General features: G+C 47.5%; 1 protein-coding gene across 1 annotated transcript in view; it reads right to left on the reverse strand.

Moving 5' to 3' along the window:
• The window catches only part of OC90 (otoconin 90), a 33,253-nt gene extending 15,001 nt beyond the window's left edge, over positions 1 to 18,252 (reverse strand). Inside the window, exons 1-6 of the mRNA XM_053245968.1 lie at positions 18,219 to 18,252; positions 16,223 to 16,282; positions 14,868 to 15,042; positions 12,448 to 12,560; positions 9,582 to 9,710; positions 1,513 to 1,569 (exon numbers count right to left, since the gene is read on the reverse strand). Coding sequence (XP_053101943.1) covers positions 1,513 to 1,569; positions 9,582 to 9,710; positions 12,448 to 12,560; positions 14,868 to 15,042; positions 16,223 to 16,282; positions 18,219 to 18,252 — 568 coding nt within the window. The remainder of the gene's footprint in view (positions 1 to 1,512; positions 1,570 to 9,581; positions 9,711 to 12,447; positions 12,561 to 14,867; positions 15,043 to 16,222; positions 16,283 to 18,218) is intronic.
• Between the last annotated feature and the right edge of the window lie 658 nt (positions 18,253 to 18,910).

Raw genomic sequence — 18,910 nt, forward strand, 5'->3', positions numbered from 1 at the left:
GCCTTGGAGAGCTCCCTGTATGAAATCACAGCTTGGTGAGGTGGAGCCAGTCACAAAATGGCGGCTTGAGGGGGCGGAGGTGAGGGAGATAATGAAGAAAATAGGGAGGGGTGGAGCTGGGGGTCTGTCAGGAGTTGGGGGGCCCAGGGTCTTTGAACCCAACCGCTCAATTATACCTACACCACTGGCTTGTATACAAATTTACATCAGGCAGAAGAGAGGCTTAGACATCACAACCCCAGCGTCCCAGGAGAAAGTTGCTGCAGTACAGAACTTGGAAGAGAAGCTGCTTTGAGGGGAAAGAAACTTGGGAAGAAGTGGATGGGAGAGAAAGTAAAGCAACTCTAAGCATCCGGTGGTGGGCGGAGTGTCTGTAAGAATGGCACAGCCATGCCCCCACTGTGCCAGCCAATCAGATTCACAGTATTGACTGGAAGGGAAGGAGGAAGGGAGAAGCAAGCCCCAATGCTTTCTTAGGTAAGCCTAGGAGCCACCTAATTCCCGCCCCTGATCCATGTAATCCATCCCTGCCAGACAAAATTCCAAAAGCCAGAGGGAGGCCAGATACAGCTGTAACTGGACCGGAGGCACAGATGTTCAGGGCTGTCAGTAGCTCCCTGCTGCCCCTCCATGGCTAGCAGCCCAAGCCCTTGTACACACCTATCCGCCATCCCATTATCCTCCCCACCTTCTCTTCTTCCATTTTCTTTTTTAAAAAACTTAACTTTTTTTTTTTTTTTTTGGCAAAGCAGCAGTGCAGAATTAGAAAACATACAAAATATAGGCACAGCAAGTGCTGGCATTGAGATAGTAGCAGCTTGTCCTAACGAGCCAGGGGAGGGCCACAAGAGACAGATGTGGTTGCTCCTCTCTCCCCCACCCCCACCCTGCCTTCAGGCTAGCCATTCATCAGGTAGAGCTCAATCCATCGGTTAGCTGTGCAGCTCTGCCTGATGAACAGCCAGCCTGCAGGCAGCACGGTAGAGATAGGAGCAATTAGCGCTGCCTTCTTTGGCACCCCCCTGGCTCATAAGGAAGAGCCACTACTGCATTGAAAGCAGTTGTAGGGAAGCCGTCAGAATGATGGCTACGGATGTGCATGGAAGCGACGGCCCGCCCCCTGCTGAATTCCCCTGCCAGTGCTGACCTTAAAAACAGTCCCACGGGCGGGGGCAGCATACTTCCATGCTGCCCTGGGGCATGTTGGACCGGAAGTGCCCAGTGCGTATGCACGCGCGGGACCGTTTTTAAGGACAGTGCCAGCGGGGGAAAGGGGGGGGAGCACCTTCCCTACTCCTTAAAGGTAACCCCCTCGTTGTCGAACCAGCCGGACCTTTGAACTGATTCAGAGGTCCATAAAATGGCCTCCAAACGGTTCGTGCACATCCCTAAAAGGATGGCTTTCATTGCCTAAACACCGAAATGCTCACTTTCAGAAAAGATCGGCTGCCCTTGGCACAAAACCTTAGTTTTCACTATACAAAATGAGAGCAGTTGAGAAGACCCACATACCCTCTGACATGGATGGGGTTGTCAGCTGTGTGTTTCCAATCCTCTGGTGCTGAAACTCTGCAGGGAAAAAAGAGGCATTTCTTATTGAAGACAGATGCAGAATCCTGAGCAATGGTGGTCCACCATCAGCCATTGATCTCACAAGGTCTAAAGGAAAGCATGCTGAGAATAGAGCCTTTTCCCTATCTCAGAAAATGCTCAGCTTCGGCCCTCCTGCAGATTTTGGCCTACAACTCCCCTAATCCAATTGGTGGGCCACTGTGGGAAACAGGATGCTGGATTGGATAATCATCCAGCAGGGCTGTTCACAATGGCCTCTGTGGCCGGGAATGATGGGATTGGTAGTCCAACAATATCTGGGAACCCAAATTTGGAGACACCTGCCCTACTAGATCTATCAGCACAACAAACACAGGTTTTTCAGCAATACAACAGCCTTGCTAGATCAGGCTCATCTCATACAGCATCTGTTCCCAGTGAAGGCCAACCAGATGCTTCTGGGAAGCCATGGCACAAAGCCAACAGCTCACTCTCACGGCCTGCTTCACAGATATACTACTTCTGAATCTGGAGGTTCCATTTTCCCCTCATGGCTAATTGCAGTTGACAGCCCTATTTGTTTAAAGCATTTCTGCCATGCCCCTCACTGCTCAAGATGGCTTACGCCAGGGGTTCCCAACCTGTGGCACTCCAGATGTTGCTGAACTACGACTCCCATCATCCACAGCCACAATGAATTGTAGCTGTGGATGATGGGCATTTTGGTTCAGCAACACCTGACCATGCAAACTTTAGGATCAAACAGAACTCTTGTCAAATTTGGACAACTGTGTGTCAAATGCTGTCAAATCCACATCTGGAGGAACATGCCATCAAAAATGTCTGCTTTGATTTGTCCAGGTTGGGAACCTCTAGCATACGTTATCCTCCATCAAGTTGCCTAACCCCACTCTAAAGCCACCTCTGCCCATGACTGCCGCCACTTCTTGGTCCTCCTTATCAGAAAATGTCTGTTTTCCTGTTCAACAAGTTCTTCTAGGGGTAATATCTCTTGTTTTTGGAGAGGAGAGCTGGTCTTGTGGTAGCAAGCATGACTTGTCCCCTTAACTAAGCAGGGTTGCATATGAATGGGAGACTTGATGTGTGAGCACTGGAAGATATTTCCCCTTAGGGGATGGAGCCACTCTGGGAAGAGCAGAAGGTTCCAAGTTCCCTCCCTGGCAGCATCTCCAAGATAGGACAAGATTTATTTATTTTAAAAAATAGGACAAGATTTTTTTATTGAACCAACAAACTACCAAAGCATACAGTATGTTACCAAAGCACAATTATATACAAAGTGGTTGTTTGTACATCGTATATCTACAAAGATTTACAAACAAGGATTTGGTAACATGGGGAGGGGGATTACAAGGCACATCAGGTAATCGGGGGGGTTACGTCCAACGTCCATTTCCACAATTTGTCCCATTGCTGTTTAGAAGAGATACTCTTGTCTTTTTGCACATAACCATACAAACTTTTCCAGAAGAGATTTACTGTCTAAACTACGTGAACCTCTTGGTCGCATCTTCCCTCCCTATTCCTATGCAGGAGCATTGCATAAATGACATACAGGTTTACTAGCCTGATTACGAGAAGGGGAACGTTCCAATTCCCTACTATGAGGGCACCCGTCCCATCCCGTTTCCTTGAAGGTTTCTTTCTGGGACCTCGAAAAGAGGTTCTATCGCTCAAACCCGAGGTTAGTTCTTCCCAAGTCTGTTTTTCCAAATCAGGCCACTCTAACAGCTTGCTTACTCCCTGCCACACTCTTTTGGCTACCACACACTCTTTTAAGAAATGTGAGTCGGTTTCCCTGAATGTCTTGCCTAACTCACAAGCTTTCTGTTTGCAGGTGATTTTAGGACACTCTTGCTTGTCCTCTGGGAGCCATGGCTTAGCCGCATTAAGGATGAGCTCCTGTCACTCCTGATAGACACGCCCACAGTGGGAGCTACCATTAAGGACGGAGGTGAGAAGCCAACATTCCCTGCAGTACTCCAACAATGGGAGAAGCCCTGCAGGCATCCAAAGAGCTCAGGAACTGGTTGTGTGTGGCTTTCCCCCTCTGCAGACCAGCAGTAGCAGCAAAGGGTGGAGGGGATGAGATTTCAGCTGCCCCCTTTACTCTTTCAAGGACTATTCTCTCGCAGGAGCATGTCCCACCCAGAGGGAGGGGGAAGCAGTTAAAATCACTCCCGTCACCCTCCGCTGCTGCTGCTGCTGGGCTGCCGAGGAAAGACAACACACAACTAGTGCCAACTCCTTGGCGTCTCTGCAGAGCTCCTTCTGTGGCTGGAGCACAGCTAGAAACGTCAGCCAGTGGACATGGTGGGTCACGGAAGCAGGGCCTTTCCCTCCTGGCCACCAAGGGTGGGAGGAGCTGTCACCACAGTTGAAGATTCTTCTCCCCTATTGGCTGATGGGGAGGGTGGGAGGAGCTCCTGCCCAGGGCTCCGGTGCCACCACGTGTCCTGCACCCTCCCTGGCAGCAAATTCTTGTATGAGAATTCCTCTTATGTTCTCCCAGTCCTCTATATAAGAAGTGTAGTCCATCCTGCTTTAGTTAAAAATAAATAAAACCTAAAGAGAAAAGTAAGCCAGTTGGGAAAAGAATGTCCCTCCGATAAAGGGGCTCCTTCCCTCGCAGAAATGGAAAGAGGTGGGTGGGTCAATGTCCTGAAGCCTTCTTCCCGTTCCCCACAACTCTCCCCTGCAAATGCCCCCTTCTCATTTGAAACAGATTTGCCCCCAGCTGGGTTCCAAAGCCTAGAGCACCTTCTTTATGAGGCAAGGCCTTTTATTTATTTATCTATATCTATGTAAACCACTTTGGGAAATAAAGAAATATTTGTCGTATTCATATCTGGTAATCTGGCATTTGCCAGAAGGGCCACTAGGTGGATCTGTGTTCAGGTCAGCATCTGCCCACCCTCTGCTGGGCTAGTAGCAACCACAAATCTGCCTTGTCCCTTCAACTAGTTTAACAAAAGATCTATTGTTGTGGTGGTTTGGGCAATGTATGTATGTATGTATGTATATCAACCTAGTTTCTCTCTCTCTCTCTCTCTCTCTCTCTCTCTCTCTCTCTCTCTCTCAACTTGGAAGAGTCTTCAAGGGACCAGGGAAGACCATAGAGTGGGGAAACTTGGTTTTCCAGATGTTATTGGACTACAAAACTACCCTAACCCTAACTCCCATTACCCTTGGCCAGATAAACAAAAATATCCAGTGCAGCCTATGGCAGGGGTGGGAAAACCTGGCCCACCACCCATGCATTGTTGAACTACAATTCCTATCCCCGGCCACGATTTATTTGCCCACACCTGCCATAGACTGCATCAGTGTTCCCTCTAACAGGGATTCCCAGATGTTGACTACAACTCTCAGAATCCTCAGCCAAAAGCCACTGCATCTGGGGATGCTGGGGATTGTAGTGAACCACATCTGAGAATCTTTGTTAGAGGGAACAGTGGACTGCATGGGATATTCTGGTATCTCTGGCAAAGGAGGGAGAACCCCACATTGTGAAGAAGACACCAGATTTCTTACCTTGCTAATGCGAGGATGGGCATTTGCAGGTGAAAATAGGTGGGTGGGTCAGTACCTTGAAGCCTTCTCCCCCCTGACAACTCTCTCCTGTAACTCCCCCCTTCTCATTTGGAACTGATCCCCCCTCCCACCAACTGGGCTCCAAAGCCTAGAGCACCTTCCTTAGGAGGCAAGGCTACAACCCCTGGGGCTTTTTAGTTGAAGGGAGACATGATAAATGTCTATAAAATCATGCATGGTGTGGAGAAAGTGGATAGAGAGAAATTTCTCTCTCACACACATAACACTAGGACCAGGGGTCATCCCATGAAATTGGTTGCCAAAATATTTAGGACCAACACAGGGAAGTACTTTTTCATACAACACATAATTAACCTATGGAATTCTCTGCCACAAGATGTGGTGACAGCCACCAGTCTGGATGGCTTTAAGAAGGGTTTAGATAAATTCATGGAGGACAGCTCCATTAGTGGCTACTAGCTGGAGAACTATAGGCCACCTCCAGCTTAAGAGGCAAGATGCCTCTCAATACCAGTTGCAGGGGGGCAACAGCAGCCCCCACCTCTTGCCTGTGGGCTTCCTGGTGGCATCTGGTGGGCCACTGTGTGAAACAGGATGCTGGACTAGATAGGCCTTGGGCCTGATCCAGCAGGGCTGTTCTTATAAAGCCAGAACAAGCCGAATTGCATAGAAAAACAGCTGGGGTAGCATAACTTAAGAATGACTCAAGGGGAATGTCTGGAAAGGGAGAACTGGGAGCCATGGGACAGGGTAAAATATAATCACATGCTTTTCAAACGGTGCCTATTTACAAGGGAAGACCACTGTTTTCCAGAACCCATCCCTGGGAAGACCATATCCTCATTTGGGCTTTAGGGGAGACATTCTATAGGTTACAAGGCATACCTGCTTCATGAATGGTTGTCTGACTCTTCTCGCTAGCTGTTTCTGAAATGGAAAAGGGAACACATGTCCTGTGATCTTTTTTTTAAAAAAAATTCAGCCATGGGGAAAATGGACAATATACAAGTCTGGAAAAGGTTGTCCCTCCGCAAACAAGGTTATAGAGCCAGACTACTCAACATTGGCCCTCCATCTGACTACAGCTCCCAGCATCCCCAGCCACAGTGGCCAATAGCCAGGGATGATGCAAGCTGTAGGCCAACATCTGCAGGAGGGACAGAGTTGAGTAGCCTTGCTATAGAGCAGGGATTCTCAGCGTTGGGTCCCCAGATGTTATTGGACTTCAACTCTCATAGACCATTGGGGCTGGAGATTATGGGAGTTGAACTCCGATAACATCTGGGGAACCCAACCAGTTGATAATCCCTGCTATAGAGGGTAACTGAGTAATGCTCACAACTGCAAGTTGTGATTAAAACAGTCATGTTTGTCGCAGTCATGTTTGTCACCTGACCTCTGGAAGCCCCCCCCCACACACACACACATTCATCAGAGCTAGAAACTGTATCATTTTTTAAATAAAGAGCTAAGGTTTGGAAAACGTCCGTTTCTGCTCCAGATGTTTGGTCTACTGGCTTTTGGGGGCATTAAGGCAACTTAATTGAGCTCATCCCACTTCTGACACCGAAAATATGTCTGTATGTTTTTATATGCCTTTGGGCAAATAAATGACTGGAAATTCAAAGCCCTGGGTGGCTTAAAGACCAGTTATGGGCCCCTTTATGGGCCTCCGAACTGGTCCAAATGACCGGCAGCTCGAACAACCAGTTTGAACAACTGGTGCAGGCTCGTTGGGTACTTCCAGTGATGTAAGGACTGAGGAGGCAACAGGGTAGCAGGGAGGTATGCTGCCGCCCCAACAGTCCCTTAGGAGGGCCTCTTAAAGTCAACCCCCTGCCTTCGAACTTCCCCCACTCGGTCCTGTGCACATCCCTACCTTCCAGTGGCTGTGGCTGGTGCCTACCTTATGTTTCTTTTTTAGATTGTGAGCCATTTTATTTATTTAATTTCTTTCTTTCTTTCTTTCTTTCTTTCTTTCTTTCTTTCTTTCTTTCTTTCTTTCTATGTAAACAGCTTTGGGAACTTTTGTTGAAAAGCAGTATATAAATGCTTGTATTTGTATCAAACATATATAAAGACAAAGGACAGAAAGCACTTTAGTACTGATAGACATATAGCATATATTAAGGCTTTCAAAGCAGCAGATAAGATTAAATTATACAGGCTGGTAAAAACGAGTATAGAAGATCAGATGGAATAAATCAGGTTTGTTTGTTTTCCCCAAGCAGGCAAGGGAGGAGTTAAGCAAACTTTGCTTGGAGCAGAGTTCCAAAGTTGTGACAGCACCGCCACTGAAAAGACCCCACCCTTGATACCTACAAACCCAATCATTCATTAAGGCAGGCCCAAGAGTGGGACTTCAGTGGTAAGGATGTGCATGGAATCGCTTAAGAGGCCCTTTATGGGCCTCCGAACTGGTTCAAAAGGCAGCCAGTTCCGCCAGTTCAGTGGTGGGGGGTGCTGCTTTAAGAGCGGGGGAGGGTGCACTTACCCCTCCCTCCGCTCTTCCCCTGCCAGCACTCCTTTTCCAAAGTTCATCGGGGCAACAGCATACCTCTCTACTGCCCCGTTGCCCCCATTGTCCGGATACAATCCGGTATTTCCTGTGCTGAATCAGCGGTGGGTAGAGTCCAAATTAAGATGCCCTCATCTTAGAATGTTTCATGCATTCCCTCTCTGCTGCCAATCATGTATGCCCCTGAGGGTTGGGGCTTCCTGATGTCTCTATGTTACTATCTGAAGTCCTGGTAAAAGCCCATAAATTAAGAGGACAAGATTTCTGATGTTGTCACTGGACTCTGGTTTATGCCGGTTTCAATTTCTACATTTGAAAAGACTAGGGTACATCCTCTCTATTAAAACGCTCGGTGTCCGTCCGTGGACGGACACCAAGCGTGTGTTCGTTCCTCGCCTGTTCTGGGCATGCGTGAAGCGCATGCCCAGAACAGGGCAAGGGAGGCACGAACAACAGGACCCGGCGGCCATCTTGGGCGGCCAGAAGCGGCCACCCCGAAGAAGCCGGGTAAGCGGCGGCAGGGGACACTGGCCGAGGCGCGGCCAAGGCGGCAGCGGAGCCATGGCCGCGGCCTGGCCACGCCGCCGAAGTCGGGCAGCTGGGAGTCCTTGGGGCCCTTGCCCGGCCAGGGAGACCGGCCGGGAATGTGAGGCGGGGGCGGCCCGGACCGGACCAGCAGCGGCGCCCCCAGAGTCTGCCCGGCCGCTGATTTGCCCTTCCCTTCCTAGCGCCCGTTATTCAACGGGCTAAAATTTACTTGTTATGAATAAATAAGCATTACATCTCAACTTCCACAGAATCAAACAAAACATTAGCCACACTCAACAACAACCAATATTGATATATCACTTTTCAACCAAAGTTTCCAAAGCGGTTTACACAGAGAAATAATAAATAAATATAAGATGGCTCCCTGTCCCCAAAGGGCTCACAATCTAAAAAGAAACACAAGACAGACACCAGTAACCGTCACTGGAGCTACTGTGCTGGGAGTGTACGGATGTCTGCATACTCGTACATGTGTTTGTGTGAATGGCTGTGCCTGTGTTCACGTTAAAAGTGAACCTGGGTACAGGCCCCTCAAATGCATGGTATAACTAAGAAGTGCACTGCTGTACAGGTATTCAACATAACACGTGAATGACTGTACCTGTGTACAGATCTGTACCTGTGTACACTGTACACTCATTGCATGAGTGTCGAACATAGCATGTGCATGGGCCGATCTGTATTGGGATATTCTGCTTAGAGAGGCATTCCATCTACTGACACTGATGCACGTCCCTGAAAGTCCCCCAACCCCCAGGGACATATTTTCAGGGGGCATCAGGAACAGTAGAGGGAAGTCGGGGCTGGCAAAGCTAGCTGAATGCATGAAACGTTCTAATACAAGCAGGGCGGCCCAACATATTGTGGTCCCAGAGACAAGGTGTCAGATGCTGCCTGGCTCCATGCTCCTGGTGGGAGCCAGACCCCTTTCAAAACCAACCTCTGATGGGGGAGGAGGGAAGGTCATCTGCAGCCTCCTCTTCTTTCCTTCTACTCCTTGCAAGCTTTTCAAGGAATTTGGGTAGAGGCACTCCTTGCAAAGCTTGGAAGGGTCAGACCAGTCCCAAGAGTGTCTCTGATGGTGGGACTGGAGGGCATTTTGCCGCCTGGCTGTTCTCCAATGATTTGCCACCTGAAGTGACCTCCTCTCCTCACGAGAAGCCAACCCCTGAATGCCCCACATCTCTAGAACACAGACACTACTTACTGATTTATAGCAAGCCTTAACTGTACCAGAAATGATTCTGTACCAGGGTGTCTGGCATTATAGCAGTGGACAAACAGTGTTCAGTAACGACATGACTCATCAAGATTCAAGGAAGGCAAAGAGGGACACCTACAGACACAGAAGAACTGAAAGATCAGAGCTTGTCCTTTATATTCTCACCTGTAACCAGAGAGGGACAGAATGAAACATCCAGGCTGTTCAGGGAAGAGTTAATGCGGGAGTGAACAAAGCATTCAATAGCAGCTTTGTCACAGTTGCAGAGAAGGCGTTCACAGGGATCTTCAGACTCTGGAGACGAAAGAAAAGCATTTTCCCCCCCTTTTAAAAATGAGACCCACAGACAAAGTGCCATTGAGATATCCATTTCCACCATCTGCCTTCCCTCTATAAGATTTTGACCTGGACAAGTACATTTCATTTTGTAGCCGGTAAAGTGTATATTGTGCTCCTTACAGTATTCAATCTGCATGGCACAAGTTCAAAATTGAGAGCATTTCGCAGCAAGAGCGGCTGCAATCCTAATACATTCACCTTGGAAAACTCACGACTCTTGTCTGCACACCCAGGCACTGTTCTAAGGACCGATTTGGGTAGAGGTTTATTTGGGGAATTAGAGATGCAAGAATGAACTGTGCCACTGAAAATATAATTTGCTAGTCAATCAAACAAAAAAGCTACCAGTAATACACAACCGTCAACACTATCAAAACCTGAACCAAAATATATATTTTAATGAAGATTATGATACATAGTGCACCAGTTCATCACATACACAGGGTAAGGGGATTTGACTAAGTCAACTAGAAATGGTGTGTAGAGGCGCAACAAGGGGTCTGAGCCTCAACTGCTTTAGCCTTTCCTCACAGGAAGATGTTGCAACCCTCTGATAACTTTAGCTACCCTTTTTTGCATCTTTCAAGACATCTACAATGTCTTTTTTTGATATGGCAGGGGTGGGGAATCTCTGCACACAGTGGCTAACATACTGCAAAACGTTCCATCCACTTTGTAGTGAAACATACATGCAGTTGTGCTAGAATGCTCTTGTGCAATTGTAGGAAATTATGCAAGTGTGCATGATCAACAGGCATTATTTCCAATTGCTGTCAATTGTGAAACTGCAGGGAAGAAAGCTGGTCTTGTGGTAGCAAGCATGACTTGTCCCCTTAGCTAAGTAGGGTCTGCCCTGGCTGCATATGAATGGGAGACTAGAAGTGTGAGCGCTGTGAGATATTTCCCTCAGGGGATGGAGCCGCTCTGGGAAGAACATCTAGGCTCCAAGTTCCCTCCCTGGCAGCATCTCCAAGATAGGGTTGAGAGGGATTCCTGCCTGCAACCTTGGAGAAGCCACTGCCAGTCTGTGAAGACAGTACTGAGCTAGATAGACCAAATGGTCTGACTCAGTACATGGCAGCTTCCTATGTTCCTATTTGTGCAATTTCCCTTATTTCTGCAATAGCACTCCTGTGAAACTGAATGCACATTCCATTACAAAGAGATGGGAAGCTGTGCAGTTATGGCAGACAATATTCCAAGTGCAACTGAAACATAGATTTGTATAAGAAAATAATAATAAATAATATTTATATACCATTTTCCAACAAATGTTTGCAAAACGATGTACATAGAAAAATAAGTAATAAACAAGATGATTCCCTGTCCCTAAAAGCCTCACAATCTAAAAAGAAAGATAAAGTAGGCAACACAACAGCCACTGGAGGGATGCTGTGCTGGGGATGGATAGGGCCAGTTGCTCTCCCCCTGCTAAATTCACCACTTCTAAAAGGTGCCTCTTTGCTCGGTTATGATTGTGGCCATTTGATTTTCAGTCCCTTCTTACTAAACCCTAGCACAGAATTTGTCCCTCCCTGCCACCGCAACAAAGCTGCCACACAGGTGAACACCCAGATGAATGTGTTATGTGATTTTCTTGCAGGTGTGCAACTTTGTTGAACAACAAAGGAAGCTGCCTTCTACTGAGTCAGACTATTGGTCTATTTAACTCAGTATTGTATACACTGACTGGCAGTGGCACTGCAAGGCCTTACAGCAGACAGTGCTCACATGTAGTCAGCCATCCAAATGCAAACCAGGGCAGACCCTGCTTAGCATGCTCGCTAGCGCAAAACTAACTCTCCTCCCCAAGTGCTTCATTAGTCTGGATGTCAACCAAGGTTCCTGTTTTCATTGAGCTATCCGCCATGACCACAGGATCTTTCTCCTGTTTGTCAGAGGTGCACCTAGGTAATTTTGAAGCACGGAACGACAGGTCCCCCCACAACTGCAAGTTAAACATATTTTTTAGCATCTAGGTTCTTGAGGGCACAAACCACATCACCCAGGACAGACTAAAGAGGATTTGGGGGGACCCCAGGGAGTTTGGAGTCCCTGGACCTTTGCCCCGAAGTCCAGGGGTAAGAGCATCTCTACTGATTAGTCACCACCAGTTCAGACCCCAGCAGTGTATTGGCGTAATTTATATATATATATTGGCCTGAATGTGTATCTCTTAACACTTGTAAGAGAGCTGGTCTTTTGGTATCAAGCATGAATTGTCCCCTTTGCTAAGCAGGATCCACCCTAGTTTGCATTTGAATGGGAGACGTGTGAGCACTAAGATATTCCCCTTAGTGCAGGCCTGCTCAACTTAGGCCCCCCAGCTGTTTTGGGACTACAACTCCCATAATCCTCAGCCACAGTGGCCAACAGCCAGGGATTATGGGAGCTGTAGGCCAACATCTGCAGGAGGGCCGAAATTGAGCAGCCCTGCCTTAGTGGAAGGGGCTGCCCTGGGAAGAGCACCAGCATGCTTCAGTGCAGAAGGTTCTAAGTTCCCCCCTTGGCATCTCCAAGATAAGGCTGAGAGAGACTCCTGCCTGCAACCTTGGAGAAGCCACTGCCAGTCTGGGTAGACAATACTGAGCTAGATAGATCAATGGTCTAACCCCGTATATGGCAGCTTCCTATGAACCATGTTTGTCATTTTGTTGTGCATTCACACAGTCTGGAGTGGATGCAGCCTTACCACAGGTGAGGTTTTTGGTTAAACAGCTGACATCCATCGTGATCTTGGCAGGATCCCAGACACAATCTTCTTCAGTTGCTTCTTCATAACACTTGCGGTGTTGGAAACAGCAGCTTATGAGGCAAAAAAGCAATCCAGACATTAAATTATGAAGCCGTTTGAGGCATTTCATGAGCCTCCGCTTAGCCTTTGCCTGTTTTCAGCAGAAGGCGTCAGTCTCAGTAGAGGCTGCTTGGAGAGCATGTTCTTTGACTCGTCAGTGATGGTGAGCAAGCACAACAAAGCAGCCAAACCTACAAGCTCAGTGGTCCCAAAAGAAGCACCAAAGGTCCCAGATCAGTCTCTGGCATCTTCGATGGAAGGACTCCGTTTTCCTCCTACCTCACTTTGTACCCAGGAATAAGGATGTGTGAGCCGGCTCGACCTCGAGCCGGCTTGAGCTTGAACCAGCCCGGTTCGAGGGCTTGACCTAGAACCGAACTGGGCCCGGTTCGCCTCAAGGTTCAGCTGAATCCCCCGCCCCTCTGGGCCATTTTGGGCACAGTTCAAACATGTTATAATTAGTTCTTTAAAAAGAAGGACTCACCGCTGCAGCCAAGTTTGGTGGCCCCAGGATGTGCTGCTGTGGCTGCAGCGGGGGTGGGGGTGGTGTGGGTGTCTCTAGTGACCTCCCCTCTGCCTGCTGGTCTTCCCCGGTCTCCAAAGGGCCTTCTTAGCTTGTTTTGGCCCCTTGAGAGTGCATGGCAGCCATTTGGGAAGCCGCCACACATGCGAGCTAGACATTTGTATGGCCGGGTCATGCAAATGGCCAGCACAGTAGAAGATGGACACAGTAGAAGATGGACCCCTCTGAGTGAGGGACAGCACTGTACCTCCACTGACTGTTGCTGGTGTCCATCTTCTTTTTAGATTGCAAGCCCTTTGGGGACAGGGATCCATCTTAGTTATGTATTTATTTATTATTTCTCTATGTAAACTGCTTGGGAAACTTTTGTTGAAAAGCGGTATATAAATATTTGTTGTTGTTTTTCTTCTACTAATTCTAACATGTTTGGCAGCCCTGAACCAGACCGAATTCAAAACCAGGCCCCACGTTCGGAGGTGCCAAAACTGAACATGCCCTGTCTGGTTTGAGTCTGATTCAGACTCAACAGAACCGGGCAAACCAGTTTTGTGCACATCCCTACCTAGGAAGTGGATCTGGGCTATCCAGGTCTGGAGCAGGTAGGCTGAGCCACCAGACGACACAGGCTGCTTGGGTTAACTCTCTCCTCCGCAAGCAGCCCACAGCTCATGTCTTGAGAATGGGCAGTAGGTTTAATAGTGTATTAATGTTGCTAGTGTCTTCTTTGTGTTTCTTCTTCGACTTTTAGCCTTTTGGGGACAGAGAACCATTTTCTTCTTCTTTTTCTATGTAAACCACTTTGCGTACTTAAAAAAAAAAATCTGATCCAGCCTAATAGAGAAACTGTCAGGAGGGTCGATAGGGCCCCGCAAAATTGGGTCAATTCAAGAAGCCAACAAGATGGTGGACCCCAGTTAAATGGCCAGGGAGCCATCTCTCAGCTGAGAGGCGGCATGCTGGCCTGATTCAACTGCAGTCTGACAGGAATGCTGGAACTCCAACAGCATATAGACACAACGGTGGGAAATTCAGTTTGAGCTTCTGACGATTGAGGCTCCCTGCTTTTGTGTCTAAACTCATTCCAATAATGCCCGACAGAGAGAGGGCATATCAGGTCCAACATGCCTGTTAGAATGACACCAGTGCTCAGGCTTGATAAGTAAATTTGTGGATGCCTGGGCAATATTGCAATACTAGGCCAGCACGGGGTGGGCAGATGCTGGCCCAAACAACAAGTGCCAAGAAATGGGTGACATAACATAGTAACACAGGAGTCTCTCTCAGCCCTATCTTGGAGGTGCCAGGAAGGGAACTTGGGACCTTCTGAACGTAAGCAGGCAGGTGCTCTTCCCAGAACAGCCCCATCCCCTGAGGGGAATATCTTGCAGTGCTCACATGTGTAGTCTCCCATTCAAATGCAAACTGAAGTAAAGTAAAATATGCCGTCGAGTTGGTGTCGACTCCTGGCAATCACAGAGCCCTGTGGTTTTCTTTGGTAGAATACAGGAGGGGTTTACCATTGCCTCCTCCCATGCAGTATGAGATGATGCCTTGCAGCATCTTCCTATATCACTGCTGCCCAATATAGATGTTTCTCATCATTTGGGAAACATAACAGCGGGGATTCGAACCGGCAACCTCTGGCTTGCTAGTCGAGTCATGTCCCTGCTGCGCCATTTGGTGTACGGCATCTGGAACATTTGCTCTCCCCAAAGGTGGGCAGAGCTTACACTTCTCCCCCCATGGGCTGTCCATCTATAAAAGAGGAATTACACCATTCAGCACCCCAACTCACCTGTCCGCTTCATCTGCAGGGAGGCCCTCCATCTCAAATCGGCAAGCGCAGCCATAGTCTTCAAAATCTCTCGGACAAATGCCGGTCACACACTTCATTTTGCCCACAAAGTTGAGCAATGCAGGGAAGCTTGTGAAGATGGACTGGAGCCAGGTGAAGTGGGAGCCCAGGCAGTCTGCAGGAACACATGACGGAATGCGCAATAAAGGGTGATGTGCAAGCCCCCCCCCCCAGCTCACCTCTTCATTCATTTCCCACAAAGCTTCCACAGATTAAAATCCAGGTTTTCCTAAACTTTTCGCAAGAAAGCTTAGACAAGCTCAAGGAGATTGGAGCCCTGGTCTCCCTACCAAACCCTAAATTCCCAAGGTGGCTAAGAGGAAAGGGACCAGCAGGCAGGAGGCATCAGAGCACACAAGAGGCCTCTTTGGCTTCCTTCCTGAGGCCTGGATGCTCCTGAGCATGCTTAAGAGTGTCATTTCTTGCTGGGGAGCATGGTATCTGTCATTTCCTCTGCCTCCCATACCACCTGATTAAAGCAAAAGGCATGGGAATCTCTGCTGCCTGATTCCATGAATTCAGCCAAGAGCCAGAGGAATCAAGGCAGTGGTTCTCTGTAGCTGTTCCTGGGCTATGGAATGTACTCCCAGCAGAAATTTGTGGTTTGGGGTCGTTGTTGGCCTTCAGGAAAGCCAGCCCTTAAAACTTATTTGTTTGGCCTGGCCTTCCAGGGTCTTTAAATTTCTTTTAAATGTTTCTGGTTTTAATGATTTTAAACTGTTTTAAAATTTGTTTTTATTGTTTTAAGCTGATTGTTTTTGTTTTGTTGGGCACCACCCAGAGCTTTTGGATGGGGTGGCAAAAAGATAAGCTAAGCTAAGCTAAGCTAAGCTAAGCTAAGCTAAGCTAAGATAAGATAAGATAAGATAAGATAAGATAAGATAAGAAATAGTGCAACTTTAGTCTGAAATGCAAGATCCTGGCTTTGGGCATTGGCTAGTGTAATATCCTTGTGCAAGTGCAACGTGTTTATTCAAGCACCATGTTAATCTGGATGTTTACTACCATCTTTCCTTAAATCAGAATCTGATTCGACTGACTGAACTCCACAGCCACAAGTCCCTCTGGGCATAATCCAGCCCAAATTTATAGCCTTTAAGTACCATTATTTAGACGGGAAAGTTAAGCACAGACTTTTTACTTGGAAAAAATCTCACCACTATTGTTCTAAATTGGGTACATTCAGATGCATCCACATTCCACAATAAGACACACATTCACACAAACACAGACACACAAAGATCAAGTCCTCCCCATTAAAACAAACCCCATGCATTTTTTAGAAGTCCACTTACCAAAAAACAAAGCAACACCTTCCACGTCTCCAAAGACACCATTGAAGAAGGTAATATTATCTGAACAGATAGTTTGAAGGTTAATGTGAACATCTTCCTCTCTCATTCCCCCTCCCCCACAATCTATATGAATATTTTCAATTTTAGTGAATACCAGATGTTACAAGTTAAAACAAAACTGATTTCAGTGTAAAAACACCATCATCAGCTGCTTACCAAACCAAGTATCACAGCACTAAGCACTTGGTAAGCAACTAACGATGGTGTTTTTACAATGAAACCAGTTTTGTTTTGTTTTAACTTGCAACAGCTGGTATTTTATCTTGGCGTAATAAAGAGCTCTTATGGGAAGAATTTTTTAGAGCCAATATGTGCATAGCATTGCCAGCTTATCAACTTGTATATGAATATGTTGGGTTATAGAGAGGTTTCCAGCCATTGTGGCCGAGGATAATAGGAATTGTACTCCAATAACAACTGGGGAACCAAGTTTGAGCATATAGACAAGCCAGTTCCAACATTCAAACCAAATGCAACACTAAGCAGGCCATTGGTGCAGCCATCTTTTCTTTCCCCTTGAGTAAAACAGTTGCGGTAAGGGGGAATCCAAGAAGGATGGGATGATGGTGCATGAGGAAGGGGTAATCAACCCTCTTCTGTGGCACCACAGTCCCAGTGAAAATGACCCCCTCCCCAACCTGCTATGGTTGCCAGCTCTGACTGAAACCATGCCTGGAAGTTTCCCCCAATATTTTAATGTCAAGCCATTCAAATCTCCATGTTTGTTTTCAGTCATCACTTGGAGCCCGATGCTAATTTCTAGAGATTTCAGGCTGATCCTGTAGGGTTGGCAACTCTAGCTATAAGCCCTAGGAAGGATGATTCCATTGGCACCCAAGACATTTTTATATGTGCTGCCATTAAAAGGGAAAACAGAAACCTATCAGGGTGAAGGATAGCCCCCTAGAGCATCACCCCCACCCCTGCACTAACTGTCTGAAGTGGTACAGTCCGGTATGAGTTACACCACTTGGTGTTTTTGATTAATCTATTCCTTGATCCAGGCCTGTTTTTGAATGGTGCTTTAGTTACTTGTATTCCAGTCCTGGCGAGGAGGCGGGGCTCACAAACAGCCAGCAGCAAGAGCACTGAAGGCAGACTGCTCTTGCCTCTTTGTAAATAATATCAGTCTCATCAAACCATTAATATTCCTAATTCAACTCCACTGTCTTGTCCTTGCATACCACAACTCTTTCCTCTGGATTCTACACCTGTGTCGGTCAGCTCTTAGTCCCAAATTAATTCCCCACACGACAACTGCAAAAGGAAATGCCGGCTGAGAAAAACTGGTTGCCTGAACCCATCTCTCGGTGCCTTACCCTGCATGGATGATTAAACCCTTTCTCTTGCTTTTTTCAGGAGGAGCTACAGTCCCCAGCACAGGGAATGCCAACCTTGGATCCTCAGGTGCTGTTGGACTACAACTCCCCTCATCCCAGCCACAGCGGACGAAGAACTTCTGATCAGCACAAAGTCTGGAGGGAGGAATGCAGAGCAGAGAGAGATAACAGAGCCAAAGCCAAAAGCCATTGTGGCTAGGGATGAAAGGAGCTGTAATCCAACAACATCTGGGAACGCAACGTTGAGATTTTTCCCTGCCGTAGCAGAGAGAAGGACTGGGAAAGATTCCCATCCAAAAGCTGGCAGTTCTGGCCTAAATAGACCCATGGTCTACATCCTCACAAGTAGCTGCCCTATACAATGTCAGACCCTTGGTCTATCTAGCTTAGTATGGTCTGCACCGATTGGCCATAGCCGTCTAGGTTCATAGGCATGTCCCAACCCTACCAGGCGATGCTACACATTGGACCTAGGAGCATTTGCATACAAAGCAGATGCTCTTTCACTGAGATACAGCGGCCCTTCCATCTCAAAGACGCATATGTTTTGCAAACAGTTTGTGATAGCAGACAGATACCCAATGAAAGCTGCTTACGTAGGTCTCTTTCCGTTGCATGTGGAAGATCCATGGGGGTGGCTGGTGTCTCTGATGCTTGAACACCTCACCCATTCAATGCAGAGAAAGAAAAACACATGGGGAAAGAAAATAAATTCAGTAGTGTTGGAAGAAGCCAGCTCTGAATCTGTAGGCCAATTCACACATTACACAGGCAAACCCAGGTAGGCCACTAAAAAGTAGACACTTGACAAGCCAGGCTCCCTAATAAGTGTGTCTCTACGTGCCTACGTTTGTTTACACAATTCATTCTTAAAAGCCTATTTAAAACTTCTTTGATTTGCACAAGTATGACTTGTGTGAAGAGGCCTTGCGTGCTGGAACATTCTTTTCCATTTCTGCAGTATTGTGTTGCAGCATAAACATGTGTTAAAATCTAAGGGCCACTGGGGACTGGCATTGTTGGGCAGCTGTTGAGGTCCCTCAAAACAGAACCAAAAGGTCCACTGCCGAATCCTGACACCACCTCTGAGCCTGTAGCCTTCATGTGGTGATGAAGCAACTCTGTCAGGGCCCACCGAAGCAGCAGAGGGCATAGGAAGGCAGTCTGCCAAGGGCCCCCCGAAATCTGCAGTTTGTCCTGCCCAGTTTGTACAATCCACAGCAACTTTTGTCTGGCTTGTACTGCTTCTGGCTTCTGGTAGTGGTGGTGGTTGCTGCTGCAAGTTACA

The sequence above is a fragment of the Hemicordylus capensis genome, chromosome 4 (assembly GCF_027244095.1).
Source record: "Hemicordylus capensis ecotype Gifberg chromosome 4, rHemCap1.1.pri, whole genome shotgun sequence".
Classification (NCBI taxonomy): domain Eukaryota; kingdom Metazoa; phylum Chordata; class Lepidosauria; order Squamata; family Cordylidae; genus Hemicordylus; species Hemicordylus capensis.